We start from the raw sequence: 20,758 nt of genomic DNA, 5'->3' as shown, positions 1-20,758 counted from the left end.
AGACAATTACCTTTACTGATTTATTTTACATACAGCAAACTATTATGATTTAAGAGAAAACAAAATTGATGCTCAAAGCCCTTCTGTAGATGATACAGAAGATACATGTTTGTACTGTAACCAGATCACTACAGGAAAAAACTATGCAAACTACAGACAAAAATAATAAACTATCCATAAGGAATAAGTTCAATTTAAGGCTTCATATTCACAACATTTAATGGCTGAAAACTAAATACCAATAACAAAGGAAAATGTATTTAAATAAGTGCTTTCATGTGAATGAAAAAGGTTCACCCAGCAAACCCTCAGCAATATTGACCATAAAGACAGTATTATACACCAGTCTCATATTTAAGAGGATTCTGTCTGCCTTGTTAGGTTTCAAACAGCTCACAGAAGGTTGATTACATTTATGCTGCTTCTTAACAGAAGCAAAGTTCATAGCTTTGCATATGATGGCATCTTGTCAGACTATAAGCTATCTTGAAACATAATTTGCATTTATCACCTCTACTTTTTGCTCCTGGCAGCATAAGAAAGCCTGCTTTCTCAAATGCACAGATGTGCTCAGTGTGCACTTTCCAAATTATGTATAGGAAAATGCTTGCTCTCTATAATGTGTAATTAAGAAGAGCTCAGGACTTTCTTAATAAAATCTAGAGGGCAATGATATTTTCTAAGTCTTGAAAGTCTACTTGAAAGCTATTAAATAAATTCTATCTTAATTATTATAATTAATTTTAAGTACATTTTATTTTGAATAATTAAAAGAATATCTTTAAGCAAATTCATAACGTACAGAGTTCAGCCTTGCTAATATGGAGACATAGTAAAAAAAAAAAAAAAACTAATCAAAGCCTCTGGCCAGAAATAAAATTGTAAATGATTTTGGGCTTTTAAAAAATGTATGTAAAATTTCTTACAAAACCATAACTGTTCTTTCCTTAAAAATATGTTCCGTAGTAGAATACTGAACTAGAAAACAGATCATTAATCAAACCACATTTTAAAAATGATTTTTTAGTATAAAACACTTTCCCACAGATCCAAGGAGATCAGAAAATTATGTCAGACCCAAAAATAGAATGCTAGGGACCCAGAATAAAAAGCATACAATGTAAGAGACTAATCACCTAATAAAAGAACCATAAGCTCACAATAAAGTAAGAGAGAATAGCTATACAAAAAACTTTAAAAATAAACACAGGGAATACAGTTAAATTAAAGAATCAAAATGAAAAGTGGGTACATTTTCATAAAAGGACATAAAAATCTTGTGAATATCGTAACTACTACATAAATATTGTGTAAACCTTCAGATTTTGGTTACCTCTTTTGGGAGGTTTAAGGTATTGTTTTTTAATCTTAAATTCTTCACAAAGAAATTTACCTCCCTCTGAAATAGTAAGTCAAGTAGCACTTCAAGTTTTTTCCTTCATGGAAACAGTTGCTGGAATAGAAAACTACCAAAAGTTTTAATCAACTAATTTAATCTTTCATGCTTTAATATAAATTTTAAATTTAAACCTTTTCTTTCTACAGAAATGAATTATTGGTAATACATTGTTATTTTCCCTTAGCAAATCAAAGCAGCATTTAATCACACATTATAATACTAAAGAAAACATGATAGAATTTTAAAAATTTATTTATACCCTAACTTAGGACAATCAATTGACCTCTATTTCCACTTGAAAAAAAACATGAGAAAAGGAAGTTTCTACTAGTTTACTCTCAAAAAGGGGAAAGGTGGCTCTAGAGACCAACTCAGAAATTACAGTTGTCCATCATCAGCTAGAATGTAACTCAGGCACTGTTGTTTCTTCTAATTCCTGTATTTTATCACACTTATTGCTTTCTTTGCCCTCTTGATATGTACGAAGCTGCTCCACAAACCCAGCATTTGGACATATGGAAGGTCTTGCATTTTTCACCAAAGAAAAAGCACTGGTAAATGAGATTTCTTCAGAATTCATTAGGAAGCCTATTATAATTGCAGCAGCCCTGGAAACTCCTGCATTACAGTGAACAAGAACCACTCCATCCTATAATAAAACCAAACAAAAATCTTCATTATTCATTTAAGAGAGACTATAATATAATCTTATACTACTGAAAATTATAAAATAAAAATATTCACTTCATCGATTTTTTTGATTCAATCTATTCAATCATCAAAATACAATTCATTGTAGGGAATGAATGGGAAAAATCAATCAATTAACCAACACCTTCTCTTCCCACCTCCCAGAATTGAAATGCTTTGATGATATATTTGGAATTCTGAAACTATCTTTTATTAAACTGAAGTAATCTAGTAAAGTACACATAAAAGCCTAGTAACTTAGTAGCCACAAGTCTATAAATAAGAGAAAAATCATAGGAAATATATGTGGAAATATAAATAAAACCATAATCGTAAACTAAACAGAAAGCTCGAGACATTCTAGGTGCTCCCATGAAGAAACTAGTATCACTGGCTTAGAAATCTATGTGTAAAATGATCAGTAAAGAAAAAATTTTCTTCCCTTGGATATATTTTATTCTGGAGGGAAGTGACTTAAAAAATAGTTAAACTTATGAGGTAGTAAAATGGTGACACAAATAGCTCACGACAATGTGAAGTGGAAAAGGTAATGAGACACCAGCATGAGGTCAATAAATGAAAAACGTTTCAGGTAACTTGCAAATGATACTTCACAAGTGAAAAGGGACACAGTGCAAGGCCAATGCTGATGGGGGTAATATTGCATTAATAATGAATGTGATAGATCTGATGGATCAGCATTGATACAGGTTAGCTTATCTCAGGCCTTTAAAAAGTTAATGATCTAAATGAAATGTAGAGAACAGTGAGCACACCCAACAGAACCAAACATTTTAATTACTTCATTTCTTGATTCTTCTTTTCTTACGACACAAGAAAGATGGGAACAGGGAAAGGGGGAAAAACCTTACAACTGAAAATTCTCTGTCCAAAGCACACATTAACAATGCTATGTTTACGGCTTATTGGATTATTTTACTTTTACAAGGCAGTTTTCTTAGATGCATAAATCTATTGCAAAATTCCTTTCCTAGGTCTATTGTAACAAATTTGCAAGTGTAATTCATTTCAAGAAACACAGATGATTCACAAGAAAATTAGTTAATATTTTAAATCCTCATATCAAAAAGACAATTTCAATTGTTTTTATATTTTTTTTCTTTTTTCCTTTTTTTAAAAAATTTTTGTTGGAGTATAATTGCTTTACAATGTTGTGTTAGTTTCTACTGCACAGCAAAGTGAATCAGCTATATGTATATATATATCCCCTCTTTTTTGGATTTCCTTCCCATTTAGGTCACCACAGAGCACTGAGTAGAGTTCCCTGTGCTATACAGTAGGTTCTCATTAGTTATCTATTTTACACATAGTATCAATAGTGTATATATGTCAATACCAATCTCCCAATTCATCCCAACCATGCTCCCCCCTTGGTATCCATACGTTTGTTCTCTACGTCTGTCTCTATTTCTGCCTTGTAAATAAGATTGTCTATTTATATTTATATATTTCAGAGTCATTTCCAGATATTAACTTCCTGTACAAGAAAAGCAAAACGCAAATATTCACTCTACATATACAGAATTTTTCTCACTTTGTACAATGGCTTTTTTATGAGACTTAAGACATTTTAAAATCATATTACAGTAACCAATGAAAACTATTAATGAACTTCTTTTAACTCAAAACAAATTAGATATTCCAAAGAAACTTGGAATCATAAGCTTAATAAGAGGTGCCCTCATGTCATTTTTAATGTTTCCTGACTCTATACTAGTTATCTCTCTTTTATGATCCATACATACGCTTTTGAAAATGAAACTAGCTTTATTTTCAATCTTATACACGGTGCAATCAGTTTTAGCTAATGTTTAAAAATGTTAGTATTTTCTTCCCTCTTACATTCTTTATATAACAGCTACTTTTCTGTTAGTTTCTACAGCCTTTGAATTTACCTATTTACCTTTTATTATTCCTTGGGTATCATATTGCCCTTGAAAGTATTTCCAAACAAGCTACTAGCTTCATATCCCCTGTCCAGAACTCAAAGTAGTGACAATTAAATCATTTACAAAGAAATTTTTTCTTTTGCACTTGCTGTTGTCCTCTGCTCGAAAGGCCTTTGCTCCTTCCTTGGTCCAGCTAACTTTGGCTTCTGTTCTAAGAAGGCTGTCTCTCTATGCGTGAGAGGAGGGCAGGAGGAATATCCAAACCATCTTTGTATGCCTAATACTTAGTACAATTTTGGGCACATAGTAGGTATTCCATAAATGTTTGCTAAGCAAACAAATTAATTTTGTTCTGCATTTCTGAGAAAACGTTCTCTTAAAAAAATCAAATCACCATTTTGCTATGGGCAGATAGGAATTATGTTATAGTATTTCCATTTTACGCAGCTTGCTTTGTTCTCGTGTTGTTATGAATAGCCTTTCAATTAGATTGCCAGCTCCTTAAGGGCAGCAATATACATCCCTTGTATCTTCTCAGAGTAAGTAATTCATATTTTTTGACAGATGAACTTAGTCAAGTTCAGGTCTTTTGATATATAGAAAAATATATTAAAATACTAACAGTGGTTATATCTATATGGTGGAAGTGGATGACCTTAATTTTTACCTATCTATATTTTCCAATTTTTCTACAATGTTATAAATTACATGTTTTTAAAATCACATCTTATAAATAACAAAGTAAACATGGAATATCAAATACACATTTTCATACTAACAAACAAAACCTTTTGCACATAAAAAAAGGGGGTCAAGTAAATATTCCTAAAAGAACTCTTGAGGCTATGGAGGTTACCTTACTACTTCCCTCTCATGTGTATTTCTGTCCCTTTGGGCATAAACCTGACAAATCATGCATTAGGCAGAGATAGAGGAAGGACAGAGAAACCAAACAAACAGGGTTTTATAAGTACAGAGAGAAATGAGGAAAGACATGGGAAAATGGAAGACATTCCATCTGGCAGCTGTATATAAAAAGATGGAAACAACAAACTAGGACCTAGAAAGGTAGTTTTGAAATATGCAATTCACTGAGTAATCACATTTAATAATACATGCATATATAATAGGCAAATCATGAAGAGATCTCTTCTAGAAAAAAATGAAGAAAATTCAAGAATTCTATTGCTAAAACTAAATATGTATTAATCTAAACAATAAAGAGTTTTCAGGGTAAGGAAATATTGGCTGAGGCTAAGATTTCAGTAAAAAACATAAGGCTTGAGAAATCAGAACATATTACAGAACTCAAATACATCTTGTAGCAGAAACGTTTTATGCATCTCTTCGGATTCCTTTGATGCCATCATCTCACCCTCAGCTTGCTCCACCTCCACTACAACCTCTGTGGCTGACTGCCTATTGTGCCTTTAGGCCTATTAAGTTCTGCTTGCCTAAGAACACCTGGCTCTTCCCCGATGGCAGGCTCTGCATAGACAGGTACACCCTGAGGTCTGGATTCTCTTGCTTCTTCTGAACTTGGATGGCAAGTCACACCGCAGGGCATTGGGTTTGGCTTCAAGGTGGCCACTGAAGGGGTGGGGTGCTACAACCTGGAATTGTGAGGTTAGTTACCTGTCCATGGGTAAACTTTGACCAATAGGAAACAGGAGCTGACAGATGGCCAGGCAGATAAATTCTCTCTCTTCCCTCCCTCCCAAAATCTGTACTGAGGTGCAGTTTCTTTGGACTCCCTGCCTGGGGATGTCTTGGGTACCAGCCTACCAAGTACCCAGCTATTTCGCTGTCAGCTCATTGTGCAGTTGTGCTCAGCAAGGTAAACGCATCATCTTACACTGCTTCTCATCCTTACCTGAGTCACTTCCTTTTCTTCTCCCTCTCACTGCCTAGGGATTGCACCTCTCAGATGAAGCATCAGCTCTTAAACCTTGGCTCAGGTTCTGTTTTTTGGGAAACCCAAACTAAGGACCATTTTTATTAACTATTACCCATTTCACTTTTTACTTGCAACATGTGCATATCTTCTAATATGAATATGGATGATGTCTACATTTTTCCTTTACCATCTAATGTATATTCTACATCTCTTTAGGAAAGCAGCTAATACAGAAACATTGTCACTTTTATTTCTAACACTGTTAGCTGGCACACTGGAATGTGACAATCTAGAGTCTGCAAAATTTTTCACAAGAGAACAGACTGGCCAATACTAGGCTCTGAATTAGAAAACCTCCTCCTTTTCTTTCAACCAAATATCTGCTATTAAATAAGGTAGAATAGTGTTACATTTTTCCAGTAATCTAGAGGAAGGTATCGAGAAGAGTGCTGGGCACCTAAGGCACTCAATAAATATTACTAAATGAAAGGAAGGAAGAGAGAGAGGGAAAGAGATAAGGTAGAAGGGAGATCATCAGAATTTAATTAAGCTGGATTCTATTAACTGTCATTAATTGTCGGGTGCTCCAGGACAGTTAACTTTTCTCTGTAAGTGCTTCTACATTCCCAACTATTTATCTAACATAAATTTTGTAAGAATTATATACTGACTAAAAATGATGTCATTTCAAGGTATAATTATTGGTAACAGCCAGCCTAGAAGCCCTGCCTTGGATCAGTACCAAGATTGAAGTATTGCATTTTCTGTTGGTCTTCTAAAGTCAGAGAACCAATGGACAGCTTCTGATCAGCATTTTTATACAATCTCAGGAATATTAATCTTCATAAATACACTAACAGGACTAGAGCAGCCTCTATCCCACAGTCCACCTGATTACCTTGCAAAGTGGTCAGAGGGCAGGTGGTTAGAAACTATCAAAGGAAACCTGAGTACTGGGTTGGCCAAAAAGTTAGTTCGGGTTTTTCCATAACATCTTACAAAAACTGGAAAGAACTTTTGGGCCAACACAATACCTATGTACACAGGAAAATTCAGTAAGCAGAAAATTTGAAATCCGAATATTTCTCAAGAAGGCATAGGAAGATGAGAAATTAAAGTTAAAAGTAAATATTTCACTGAAAAAAGAGCAACTGGAAAACTAAATAGTTGTAGGAATTAATGAAATATTGTTGAAGGGGAAATTTCATAATTGTTCTCTACATATTCATTACAGAAAGAATAAATATTGGATAATGGACCCATATTTTTAAATATCTGCTTTCGAAGAACTGTGGATCAAAACAAAACTTACGGACTTCCCTGGTGGCATAGTGGTTAAGAACCCGCCTGCCAATGCAGGGAACACGGGTTCGAGCCCTGGTCCGGGAAGATCCCACATGTGACGGAGCAGCTAAGCCCGTGCACCACAACTACTGAGCCTGCACTATGGAGCCCACGAGCCACAACTACTGAGCCCGTGTGCCATAAATGCTGAAGCCCGTGCACCTAGAGCCCGTGCTCCACAGCAAGAGAAGCCACTGCAATGAGAAGCCTGCGCACCACAATGAAGAGTAGCCCTCACTCGCCGCAAACAGAGAAAGCCTGTGCACAGCAACAAAGGCCCAATGCAACTAAAAATAAATAAATAAATAAATAATTTTAAAAAAACTTACCTTCATTTTTGCTTGTTCAATAAATTCAAAACATTCTGGAAAATAAGACAGGATATTGGTCTCAGGTAGATCCAATACAGAAATACTCTTATATACAAAGTCACTGAGGAAAGCATTTTCAACTCCATATGCAACATTGAGAATATGAGTCACCTTAAAGAGAAAAAAAAGGATGATTTTTTTAAATTCTCATGAATTAGGTTAATTAAACAGAGACTGAGATGTTGAGAGCTGTAACAAGAATAAACAATTTAAGCATGACTCAATAACACTTCCTTCAGGAAGCCTTTTCTGACTGCCTCATGCCTTACCAGAAGTGCTATTTCTATATACCCCCAAAGCACCCTCTACTTGCTTCATTATAGCCCTTACCACTGAGAGACTGTTTATCTCCCTCACTGTACTAGAAACTCCATGAGGGCAGGGACCAGGTTTAGCTTACTCACTATTGTAAGTAAGCACTGTGAGTGAGCTGTGACCTTAGCACAGAAAGTACTTAAAATATTTATTGAATAAATCAATTAATGTCCATATAAAAACCTACGTAAGGGAAGTGCATCCCTTTCAATAATTATTTCCCTATTTTCCTCTTGTATTCTTTTTAAGTACAGTGGTTCTCAAGTGTGGCTGGCTGCACATTAGAACCACCAGTAAGCTTTTTAAAAATATCAATGCCACAGGGTCTCAAACCCAGAAATTCTGATGAATTAGTCTGGTTCAAAGGTGGGATGGTCATGAAAGATTTTCTTTTAAATGGCACAGATAAGCAACCTCCTCATCCATCTATACATTCAGGCTCCTTTCCTGGAGTCCACCAAGCAAATGGAAGGAGCCACGTGGAAAGTCTATTAAGAGAATCCAAAGGCTAAACAGACCAGAAATATAAGTCCCTGTTTCTTATCAGGACATGCTTCTCACTGAACTTATTCTCTCTCTTAGTTTGGATCTTAGGGTTTGCCTGACTTTGGTATTTTCTTGTATCTCACCATATTTTAGAGTACTTGTCCAGCCTGCCTCTCTTGCCCCCACTACCCTCCCAGCTATGACTCTGGCCGTGTCCCACTCCTTCCCTCAGCACAGCTAACTGGTTTCGGGTGGACACCTGACTTAAGCTAGACTGAGCAGATTATCTCAAGGAATTTAAAAAATAGGTGTGTGAGACAGCTAGAATGATCCACAAACTCGGGAGATTTAAGAACAGCCGTTTTCTATTAAGTGCTCAGGGAAGCTGAAAGATCTCTGCTCCCAAAAGAGAACAACACAGATGTGCAGATAGGGGCCACATGCCAGTGGGAGAGAGAGGCTGCCCTGGATGGTCTTCTATTCTCTGGCACAGCTACTCTCTTCCCTCAGGTTCCAGAGAGCCCCCTAAATCATCACACACATTCTCTTTCCTTGCCCAGGTTTCTGTGGTCCACAGTCGAAAGAGTATTGATTAAGACACTCAGGGAACTAGGCCTCATGAAGAGAAGGCCACAGGCTATTTACTAACTTAACTGCCTTGTGGAAAGAAGACAACAGAAAAAAACCTCAAATCTTCTCAAGAGAGAATCTTAAATAGAGAGGAGATGGAAGAACCTAGAAAGAAGGGAAGAACAGTTTTAGAAGATACAGTCTGAAATGTCCTTCTGCTTTCCCCAGTGAAGTCCCACCTGACTGTGCCAAGCTACTCTCTCACTCCAAGTGGACTTCTGGCCAGGACTACATGATTCTGCCCTGAATTAATAGATGTGCCAATGTTTTATAATATTGATGTGTTTGCCTTACCTTTAGAACTATATTCTGCATTCCCAAAAGACCAAAAATGAGGTCTGACCACTTACAGAATATATCTGTATCTATATAGCTTCCCTATAAATCCACAGGATTACAGAGACGACCCAATGAGAATCTTGGGAAAACTTATTGAAAGGTAAAAGTGCTTTACAAATATTGTGGATCATTAAACTACCCAATATCTAGGTAGTTTAGCTGCTTGGAAATGCAACTTACATATATATTGATTGAATGATCATGCTTGAAAAGAACTGTACTGAGTCTCAGGTCATGGTAGTGGTGGTGATGGGGACCTAGCCTAAAACCCTTCTAGTAATCAAGCATATTTCCAAAATGCAGTTACAGAGGTCCTAACAATGGTTGACCTTGTGAGGCCCTTTATAATAGGGATAATAAGAATACCCCTTTATTGTGTACGTAGTATGTGCTAGGCATACAGGTTAACTCACTTAATCCTCACATTTAGGCATTATCAAAAAAGTATCTTTTGAACTAGTTCAAAAATCACAACATTATTTAAAAAAAAAGAAACATTAAGAAGTCTTGCTCTCACCCTCTTTCCACTCCACCATCTCCCACCCATATGGTAACCATCTTTGTTGGTTTCTTGTATATTCTTTTAGAGTATCTTTATGCAAATAGTTTATGTACTCCCTTTCTTACACAAAGGCAACACCTCGGGTTTTTCCCCCATTTAAAAATGTCCTGGACCTGCCAATGCAGGGGGACATGGGTTCAAGCCTTGGTCCGGGAAGATCCCACATGCCTCGGAGCAATAAGGCCATGTGCCACAACTACTGAGCCTGTGCTCTAGAGCCTGCGAGCCACAACTACTGAGCCCACACATCTCAACTACTGAAGCCTGCGCGCCTAGAGCCCGTGCTCTGCAACAAGAGAAGCCATTGCAATGAGAAGCCCGCGCACCACAACAAAGAGTAGCCCCCACTCGCCACAACTAGAGAAAGCCCACGTGCAACAATGAAGGCCCAACACAGCCATAAGTTAATTAATTAATTTTTAAAAATGTCCTAGAGATCTTTTCATATCAGTATCCTTTTTTGTGTGTGTTCTTTTAAAAAGCTATATAGTATTCCATCATGTGGGTGGACTATTGGTCATTTAACCAATTCCCTACTTATGGAAATATGGGTTGTTTTCAATAGATTTGCTACTATAAACAGTGCTGCAGTCAACAACGTGGAACATTTTATGTTACACTTAGTTTTCTATCCTCCTTCACGCTTTATTGGGCATACACCAGGCACTCAATGAGTACCTTACTAATAAAACAACTATTATTACCGTATCTAAACATTATAATGAAATTCCTATAGAAATTTCTGAAATGATCTGCCACAAGAGAATTTCTATTAGTTATTGCACTCTACTTAAACCCCAAGAAATCCCTTTGAAATGTGTCATGCATTTAAATCAATAATTTTGTTTTACAGCATCCTTAAGTTTTTGTAGAAACCCTCTATTCAGCTGCTCAGCTTACTTTTGCTTCTTCCAGGCATCTAACAGGATCTTTTATACAAAGACAGAATGATCTTTTAAACAGCAGCTGGGTTCACATCACCAGGATGAAAGTGAATTTGAACTAGTGTATCATAACAGGGGCTAGATAATAAAACACTTGCCAATGAAAAAATTATCAGTTTTTCTAATTTTCATTTTTACCCTGAGAAATATTAATTTATTCATGTAAGCAAGACTCTAAAACATGTTCTACTTATATTGAAATATTGATCTAAGAGGGTTCCTATCAGGATATACAGTCATTCTCATATCCTTATGCAATTTCAGACCATTGTCTCTTATTGTCAGGCAGTTATTATTATAATAAAACAAGGGGAGTCCAGTTTAAACACAAATAAGTACACTGACAAGTAAACATATCAAATTAGTTAATGAATTGGTTAGTATTTATTTCCTTGAAGAAATTAATTGCAAGTGTTTATCACGTAAAATTTTCAGCCTCAATTTAATCAAATTTTTTTCTCAGAGCTGTGGGATGAAAGGTGAATAGGACAGGGTCTCTAATCCTCTAGAAGTCTGCTGAATAATAGAGGGGAAAACATGTTCACCGACAGTAATAATAAAAAGTAGACGTGCTAAGAGCTACAGGAGAAGAACAAAGTGTTATGAGACCAGAAGGGAGGAACACATACTGAACTTGTTCCTTGCAAGAGCCTCCATGTTTGCTGTTCTTTCAGCCTTAAGGGCTCTTTCCCTGATTTAAGCACAGCGGACTGTGTCCTAAGGTCTCAGCTGAAATATAATACCCTCAGAGGCCTATCCCCCTGCCCCTCCTCTCACTGCCTTGTTTCAGATCTTTCAGGGAATTTATTCTCATCTGAAAATATATTTTAAAATCAAGGACCTTACTGCTTGTTCATTTCTATGTCTCCTGCAACTAGAAAGGGGCCTAGCAGCCCACTTACATCGCAGGTGAGAGGCAGGGTTGCATTCTTTTGGCTGCTCCCTGCCTCTTTCAAATCACTTCTTTTCCACCCTCCAGTAAAACTCCTTACTCTCTGAGTTTCATACAGGTTGATTATTCCACCTTATACCCTGCATTCCTTGGGCACCTGACCCTCAGTTTTCTGAGTCCTACCCCATGTCCTACCATTATCCTGGGTGACATCAATTTCCACTTGGGTTTAACAGGTCCCTGACGACCTCATCGCCAATGACCTTCATCACCACTCTCCTTCACCACCTCTGCAAGACCAATGCCCAGGACTGATCCAGTTCTGATACCATTAACTCAGGTATCCCACTCTTATCCTTCCATCTTCCACTCAGTTATTCCCTCTATACCTCACAAAAACCATCAACTCCTTGATCTTTCTATTTTATCTATCAGCCCCCTCTTGCCTTCCCTTCCTTTGTTATTCAGATTATAGTCCATGGTCTACCTCCCCTGCACCTGACTGGTAAAGTCCCCTCTATACCCAGACTGCTAAGAACTGCTGGAAAAAATGCACACAATACTGCAGTTCATGCCACCACTAGTTCATGGAGCCAACCTCTCCTGAAGCTGAGTGATGCTTAGCAACAATATTTCCCAAGTAGGCTCTCTCCCGCATTCCCCGTATCAGCTCTTTCAAACCTTCCCTACTCTCCTAATAACTTTCAATCCTACCATCTCTTCCCAACTCCCAGTAGATCACCTCACTTTCCATTTTACAGTAAGAAGACAAGTCATCACATAGGAACCCTTTCCATCAAATCTTATCCTCAAATTTAACAACTTTGCCTACATCTTCATTCACCCTTTCCTTCTACCTTCTTAATACAGAGCATGATGTGCTCCCACATCCTTTACGAGGCTCATTCTGGCACCTGTGTTTGGGGTCACACTGCCTCCTACTTTCTTGGCCCTCTAGCCACAATTCTTGCTTTCCTGTATTTTCAATTCCTTTCTCTACCATCAGCTTTATACACGCTCAAAACTCTCCCATCTCCCTCTTGATCTCATCACCTATGGGTCTTCCTGCGCTCTTCTCCCCTTTTTTGGTGTGATCATTTCCTCCACCTCTCAATCTTTAGAAATCTGGCTTGGGCCTCCAATTCAAATGAAACTGTTCCCACTAAAGTCACTAACAACTTCTTTGTTTCAAAGTCCAACTGTTGTAATTCAGTCCCAAAAATACTTAAACTTTCGGCAGCATCTGACACCGCTGACTCTATCCTCCACAGGACTCTCTGCTTTGGCTTCCATGACACCACAATTTTTTTACTTTCCTACAAACTCTTACAGTACCTCCTTTCCCACTGCAGATTCTTCTTCCTTTGACTATTCCCTATAGGTCGGTATTACTCAGGGCTCTGGTGTAGGCCTTCTTCTCTGCTCACCTTGCCCCAGGTGATTTCATCTACTCCAACAACTTAAATCACTACTTATAAGCTGAAGATTCCTGAATCTCTATTTTTACCTCTCTCCTGAACTTCAGACCCCATATACCCACACTGTCTATTGAATAACATTACTGAGATTATCCACGGCATCTGAAACTTAAATTATTCAAAATTAAGCTCATTATTTTTCCTGCAAAACCTGCTCCTCCCTGCTTTGTTCCCTATCTCATGGGACGACACCAACCCTACTTAGTAACCCAAGAAAGCTGAATATCACCTCTGACTCCTCCTTCTTTCTCAACTTCACCTCCCATTCTACTCTGTCCTGCAAGTAGTCAATCATTAACTTTTGAGAATTCTACCCTCTTAAAAAACCCTCAAATCCATCCACTTCTCCCTACCCCCACTGAATCCTAATCTAAGCTACCATCATCTTTTTTCAGATTGCTGCAACAGCCTCAAAACTAGTCTTCCCATCTCTAGCTTGAGCAACCTTCCAACCTATTTTCCACACTGCCTCTAACCAGCCATCTTTCTAAAATGCAAATTTGATCCTGTTACTTCCCTCCATAAAGCTTTTCAAAGGCTTTCCACTGTCTTTTGTAGCAATTCCAAACAGTTTACTCTGGCTTACATGGGTTTTTGTGATCTCACTCACGCTTACTTCTCTGGCCTTGTCTCTTGGTACCCTTCTTTCTCACACTCTCTATTCTAGGGTTACTAAACTTCTTTTCTGTTCCTGAAAGCATCAGCCTTTCTCTTGTCTCTGGGCCTTCACAGAGCCATTTCTTCTATCTGAACACTTTTCTGTCTGTTCCCTCCTCACCCCCTTCAGAGAAAAACTTCAGTATTATTTCCTCCAGGAAGACTTCCCTGACCTTACAATCGCCAACCCAACCCAGACAAACATGGGTTCAGGGGATCATCTCCTTTGCTCTCCAACAGCACCTGCACATCCCCATCAACGCATACAATACACTTTACTGTAGCTGCTTATTTGTCTTTCTTCCCTCTCTGCCCCTCAAATCATAAACTTCATGTGAACAAGAACCTTTTGCATTCCTCAAACCACAGCAATTCCATGACCCTGAAATCGTGCTTAACAAAATAGTAGATGGATAAATTTTTTTTTCAGTAAATATTGAAATAAGTAATAAATCACAACAGTTGTGTGGGGGAATGTGGGAAGAGATAGCATTGGGGAAGAAGTGGTATGTGAGTTGGGACTCAAGGCATGGGTAGATCTTGGACAAGAAGAGAAGAGGGGAAGGTCTATTCCACACAGAGGAACTACATAAGCAGAGGCGGGAAGAAGTGCCTCCAAAGTCAGGTTCATGAGGAAATGTAAAGGGAGATTGAGAGAAAATAAAACTGGAAAGATGGATTACAAATTCACATATTTGAATTAAGTGCAATAATTTTTGTAACTTTATTAAAATGATAGCCAAATCTCACCAATCCAACTCTGAAATGGACCTATGCAGTTTTTCCTAAATAAATGTAACAATTAAAATACTTCCTATGCACAGTGCCAGACCTGAAGCATTTCTTTTTACCTTGTGCTTTTTCAGTGTATCCAGATCATGCGCAGCATCTTGTGACGCTATAAGAAATAAATAACATCACCTTGAATATAAAAATAATCATTCTGACTTTTAATCTAATTTTTGCAACAACTCTGTTAACTATTCATTTATTTTAAGAAATGCAACTTGGGAGGACCTCAGTCCAACTTTCTGAAATATAATTCAGGAATATTCATCAAAAAATATTCATCTTGTATATACTCTTAGACTCTGAAATCCGACTTCTAGGAATTCTTCCTAAAAGTCCTGGATATTGCAAAGATTAGCTATCAGGATGTTCTTCACAGTGTTGTCTGTAATACAAAATAAACTCTATAAAAACAAAACAAACAAAAAAACCAAACAAACCCAATGATGGGGGTTGGGTTATATTAAAGATAGTACAATTATGTAGGAAAATATATACAGCCCTTTGAAATGAGAAACACAGAAGAATATTTATGGCATGGAAATATATTCTCAATATATTATGTGATAAAAGCAGGTTACAAAACATCAACCATTTTTGTAAAAACAAAAACTATTGGGCTTCCCTGGTGGCGCAGTGGTTGAGAGTCCGCCTGCCGATGCAGGGGACACGGGTTCGTGCCCCTATCCCGGAAGATCCCACATGCCGCGGAGCGGCTGGGCCCGCGAGCCATGGCCGCGGAGCCTGTGTGTCCGGAGCCTGTGCTCCGCAACGGGAGAGGCCACAGCAGTGAGAGGCCCGCGTACAGCAAAAAAAAAAAAAAAAAAAAAAAAAACTATGTATATGCTTAAAAATGGACAGGAAGTATACAGAATAAAATGTTAACAGTAGGATTATAGGTGACTTTTTTCTTTATGCTCATGTGTACTTTTTACAATAAATATCTATTTATTTTGTAACTTAAAAAAGGATATTTTAAAAAAGACACCCACAAAATGATTTAGTGCGAGCTGGTCTGGGAACACCCAGTAGCTTAGAGCAAACACTGCTGGTCTATTGAATTCCATCCACGTTCTGTGTACCACTAGGGCTGTATCCTTTTCCAGTTTCTTCCTGTCAAAGTTGGCTTTCTAGATCTCTCACACTTGGCAAATGACTCTAGGTAATAAGCAAGGTTATTATACACGAGAACAACTAGTTAAAATAAAGTGAGTGACACAACTGAAAAAATAGGGCATTTATTATATTAAGATTTCAAGTATTTTACTTTCTTGAATTAGATTCCATTTCTATAAACAACAGTTTTCTCACCTTATCCACCTGGGAAATCTGCCAGCTTCTACTATGTGATTTTAGGTAGGTGGAAGGCCAGCAAGTATGCTGGTTGGCCAATATTCTCTTGGTAATACGAAGCTCACAGGCTCCTTACTGAGTCTACATTCAACTTTACTTAAAAGTTAGCCTATCAAAATATTAACATGGACGGTGGATATGTAATTGTCTGTTATAGTGTAGTCTGTAATTTTTTACACATTTGAAATACTTCATAATTTAAAACTAATTTATCAGTTTTCTGTAGGAAGTCCTATTCATCTCCAGGGGGAGAAATGGGTTCAAATCAGTTAACTGAAATTTGGTGGTTTAATATGCATATTATCTTTTAAAGAATAATTCTACACTGCCTATTTCTTAAAATAGCAAAAAAAAAAAAAAAGAAACATGCATGAATGAAATTCTTTCTTTTTTTACCCAAAACTGTCATTATTATATTTATCAAACCTGTATACTTTCATTATTTCCATTAAATACACACACACACCAAACAGAACAGGTTGGTTATATTCCAGAGTTGGCTGCTATATTTTGAAAATGACTTCCAGAATATGAACATATTGATACAAATTTAGTGTTCTTGAGACCAAAAATCAACTTGTATCACTGCCTTTTCAAACAATAGGAAAATTACATGAGTGTTAATAGTGTGGGGGAATAATTTTAGTCAGCACAAATGGACTTCAGGTAATTGGCTTGTATGTTTCATCTAATACTTGGTAGTATTCAGTTAATTCACATTAATTCTCTCTAAATTCTAGATATAAATATCAACTTTTCTCCAATTTTAAATGATTGCTTTGTGTTTCAGTCTTGCGTTAAAATTTTGTTGGAAAAACACATCATTAAAAGGAATAAATCATTATAACAATGTGTTATTTAAACCTTTGTTTTGAAAAAGTAGAATGTTATCCTTTTATAAACTATCTTAATCAAGATTTTAAAACAAATATCAATTATAATAATTTTATGATTTTAACAGTGGCAACATGAACCTATAATTGTGTTAAACTTAATAGAACTGAATAGCAAATCAATTTTAACAGTATGGCAATTTTTTAAATAACAGAAAAAGAAGTTGATGAATAGGACTACAGCTAAAGAAAGAAGTCTAATAATAATAATAAATTACAGTTATATTTTACATTGACACAAACCACTAATATTCAAGACCTTGGCCAAGAATTATTAAGGAAATATTATAGATGAAGTAACTGATTTAGAAAGTATATTACGTGCTACTGGAGTTGGGACTTCTAACAAGTTCAATGTGTTGCAATCATAATATATGTATCATAAAAAATAGACTACATAAGATCTCCAGAATCCTGTTTCTATTTTAAGGGATCTTTTTTTATGAAAATACTAAATACTGCATAAATTCTGGTACAGCATGTCCTGATTTACAAATCTCTATTTTCATCATTAAAAAATTAAACAAAAAAATTATTACTGAAATAAACCAAAAAGATATTATTACATTACTGAAAAGGGAAATAAATAATATTCCAAAGAGAAATGTTTTGAGAAAATTTGTAGGAGTGAACATTCATAAATGGATAGAAATAGGAGCATAAATTCCTATAAGGATAAGGTAAAATAATACTTGTGAAAGAATTTTACAAAATAAAGAGCTTTACAAATTTAATGTATTATTTGCCTCCTAAAAATACTGGGCTTCCAGGATATCAGAAATCCTCTACAACCTTATAAAGGATCCCAAGATTTTCACCTAGAATTGAAGCAAAGATCTCAAAATGTCACCAGTTGGGACTTCTTAACAGGATGGATACAACAAGAAATAATTGTACCTTTTTACCCAAGAGAAATGGAATTTTTCACTTTTACAGATCAAGTTGGATATAAGAAAAGTCCTAGTGATTTTTGTTGTAAAAATATAATTTGAAAAACCTAGGACAAAAATATTCACTGACTAAGGTCTTTTATCAACTTGTTAGGTAGTTCAAGGGCCTATGTAAGATTTTTGAAATGCAAAAGCTTGGGTGAATTTATGAGCTAACTAAAAAAGACATTATATTTTGACAGCTTTCTATTTTCTTTATTTCCCGCCCAAAACAAAACTTAATTTCATGTAGTGCTCGGTGGGAGCAGTGTTGCTTTGAACAGATGAAGGAAGCTCTTTGAGGCAACCTAGAAACAACCCCTGCATCATTCACGTGGAAGAACTTTAGATGTAACCATCCATAGGGCCCTCGGAATAAGTCGCTTGTAACTGGGCAGAAGAAGGTCTATCTACCTCTCAGAAGAAAGGAGGTTGTACCTGATGAAATTATCCCATTTCCTGGTCCAAAGAGGCGACCATATAAGGACTAGTCTCAGAAGTCCCTCCCAGCACTCGCTCAAGATCCTGGAAGGGCTCCAATGCCAATCTGAGAACACTACCTTGATCAGCTCACTTTGCATAAGTCTAGATAAAAAAATAAGCGAAGTTCATGAAAACTCTGAAAGGGTGAATGATATTTTTAAATTCTACCATAGTTATTTTAAACCATTATTACTACAATGGAAGCCAAATAACCAAAACATGTGCCTTGATATTATTTCCTCTTCTAGAAATGTGCAAATCCTGGGTGCACCTTCCAGACTAGCTAAATGACCCACTTCATTTTTTCACGGGGCTGCAGAAACTAATAGGATATATTTATTTGGTGAAAAGACAGGTCATGTAACAATTCATATAATACATAATACAATAACAACTCATATGTATACTGCAATTGATATGTTTCAAAAACCTTTTCCAACTTCAGGACAACCCTATAAGATAAGCACATACTGTTACTTCAGCTTTACAGATGGTTTTTTTTGGAGGACCAAAGAGAATAAATGACTTTCACTAGCTCATCTAGTTATATGTAGAGCATGGCTAAAAGCCTGGACTCCCTGAGTCAGTCTATGTAACAATGGAGAGCAGGAGTGTATCAGACTTGAGCTTGTGCAAGTTACTTAACCAATCTTAAGTCCAGTTCCCATCTGTAAAATGGAGCTGATGATCCCTGCTTCACAGAGTTTTTAAAAGGAGTGAGATGCTATGTGCACTCCACATAATACCTGGTCATTTCTAACACCCAATTCAGTGCTCTTTTTACTCAGGAGGGGCTTGGCTGTATAAATACTAACAAATCACTGATTTTTCCAAGTCTTAATTTCTCTATTCACAATGAAAAATAATTCAAACCTACTTAAAACACTGTTGACTATTTTTTAAGAATACCATATCATATTCTTGCCAAGCTAACAAGTTTGTACTTTTATAACTGTGCTTCATTTGTTATTTGTGGATTATGCTTTGTATAGGGAATCTGTATTTTCCATAATACAAGAAACCATAAACCATCAGATTCACAGCTATAAAATATCAGTCCACCTTCTCCTTAACACTCCAAAAACAGACACCATGAACAGATGTGGCCACAGGAGGCATGCACTCCATATGGTTTGCAACCCCAGAGCAGGCAAAAAAACATTTGCCTTTTGAAGTAGTAACTTTTCTGTAACTTCAACCCCTGTCACTTGTAGTTTTGCCTAATAAAAGCATTCTTTTTACTTTGATAATCTTTAAGGCTATATCCTTTTATTATCCAAGAAAATACAACATCAATGTGTTATCCTCCAGAGAAGTTATTAAAACAGGAAGAAAGCTTTTAGAAAATTCAAATACCAGGTGCTTTGTGTTACTAGAATCTATGTCTCTTATTTATTTAGTGGAGCAGAAACATCCCTGACTAGCTAGTGTAGCTAGCTAGTGTAAGTTCCATATCCATATTCCATTTCCAAAAGGAAATGTTTCCAAAAGGAAACATTTCAATTTTCCAGCAGTTTAGCTGATAGTACAGACTATTATTATTAGGGAAGAAAACGTTAACTAATATAGTTAAATGAACTCAATAACTTAGTGGCAAATCAATATACTCACCCAGGAGCAACCATGGCTTAATAACACCAACTTGCAGGTCCAAGCTAAGGTCCTGCACATAACCACATCCTTCCCCACTGCTCGGCTCTACTTCTTCCACAACATGAATTCTGGCATCTTTCCATGTTTCTATAATTTTCTTTCCAGTTAGCGTTGTCACCCTGGTGCATTGCTTCCTGAGATTATTCCGGGAGAATGCCTTAATTTCCTGGTTAAGGGAGTGCATTACATGAGCAGTGGCTAAGAACAAACACAAGCAAATCCAGCCAGCACAGTGAACGACCGAACTTCTAGTCTCTTAATGTTCAAGTAACAAATGCAGCCTCAGTGGTTCACTGTCCTGCAGGTAACTGTATCAGCCACACGCCGGGAGTCACGAGGGTCCAGCTACGTTTTTCCCAGCGCCGCAATGTAAGGGGAAATCTGATTGGCCACTGAGAAACGGGCGCCGATTGGATGCTGTTTCTCCTTCCGGTTGGTCGAAAATTAATTACCCTTCAAAGAGTTTTCTTACTGTTGCTATTTAAAGCTAGCTTTATTATTCACACCCAATGGTAAAATATAAGACTTAATGGGAAAGAAGCCTGATATTTCCTCTCTCCTTAAAAGCAGTGGTTTTCTGGATATGTTCGATCGGTGTTGCTTGTGGTGACCTGGGTATCCCTCCCGCTCTAGTACAGCTGCGGAGTCACAGTGCAAACCTTCCTACTGTGCAGAACCGTGCTTGCCCGCCTGCTTTTAGGCTAATCCGGGGGGCTACAGAAGACGTTGAAAGTTATTCCTCGC

At 36.9% G+C, this 20,758-nt stretch overlaps 1 protein-coding gene across 2 annotated transcripts; it reads right to left on the bottom strand.

The window, feature by feature from the left end:
• Positions 1 to 201: 201 nt before the first annotated feature.
• Positions 202 to 20,366, bottom strand: DUSP19 (dual specificity phosphatase 19). Of its 2 annotated transcripts, none has more exons than XM_081242383.1 (4): positions 19,973 to 20,366; positions 14,766 to 14,812; positions 7,570 to 7,722; positions 202 to 2,048 (listed from the first exon to the last, which is right to left on the bottom strand). In XM_081242383.1, the coding sequence occupies exons 1-4, from the start codon at positions 20,196 to 20,198 to the stop codon at positions 1,794 to 1,796; spliced, it is 681 nt and encodes a 226-aa protein (XP_081098509.1). In that variant the 5' UTR covers positions 20,199 to 20,366; the 3' UTR covers positions 202 to 1,793. The 2 variants fall into 2 exon arrangements, with proteins under 2 accessions (XP_081098509.1, XP_081098510.1); XM_081242384.1 differs by having other exon boundaries at positions 1,962 to 2,048; positions 7,570 to 7,604.
• Between the last annotated feature and the right edge of the window lie 392 nt (positions 20,367 to 20,758).

Source organism: Mesoplodon bidens, assembly GCF_964165515.1.
Source record: "Mesoplodon bidens genome assembly, chromosome: 8".
Classification (NCBI taxonomy): Eukaryota; Metazoa; Chordata; class Mammalia; order Artiodactyla; family Ziphiidae; genus Mesoplodon; species Mesoplodon bidens.
Note: the sequence above shows the minus strand (reverse complement) of the source record. Positions and strands in the feature narration are given on the sequence as shown.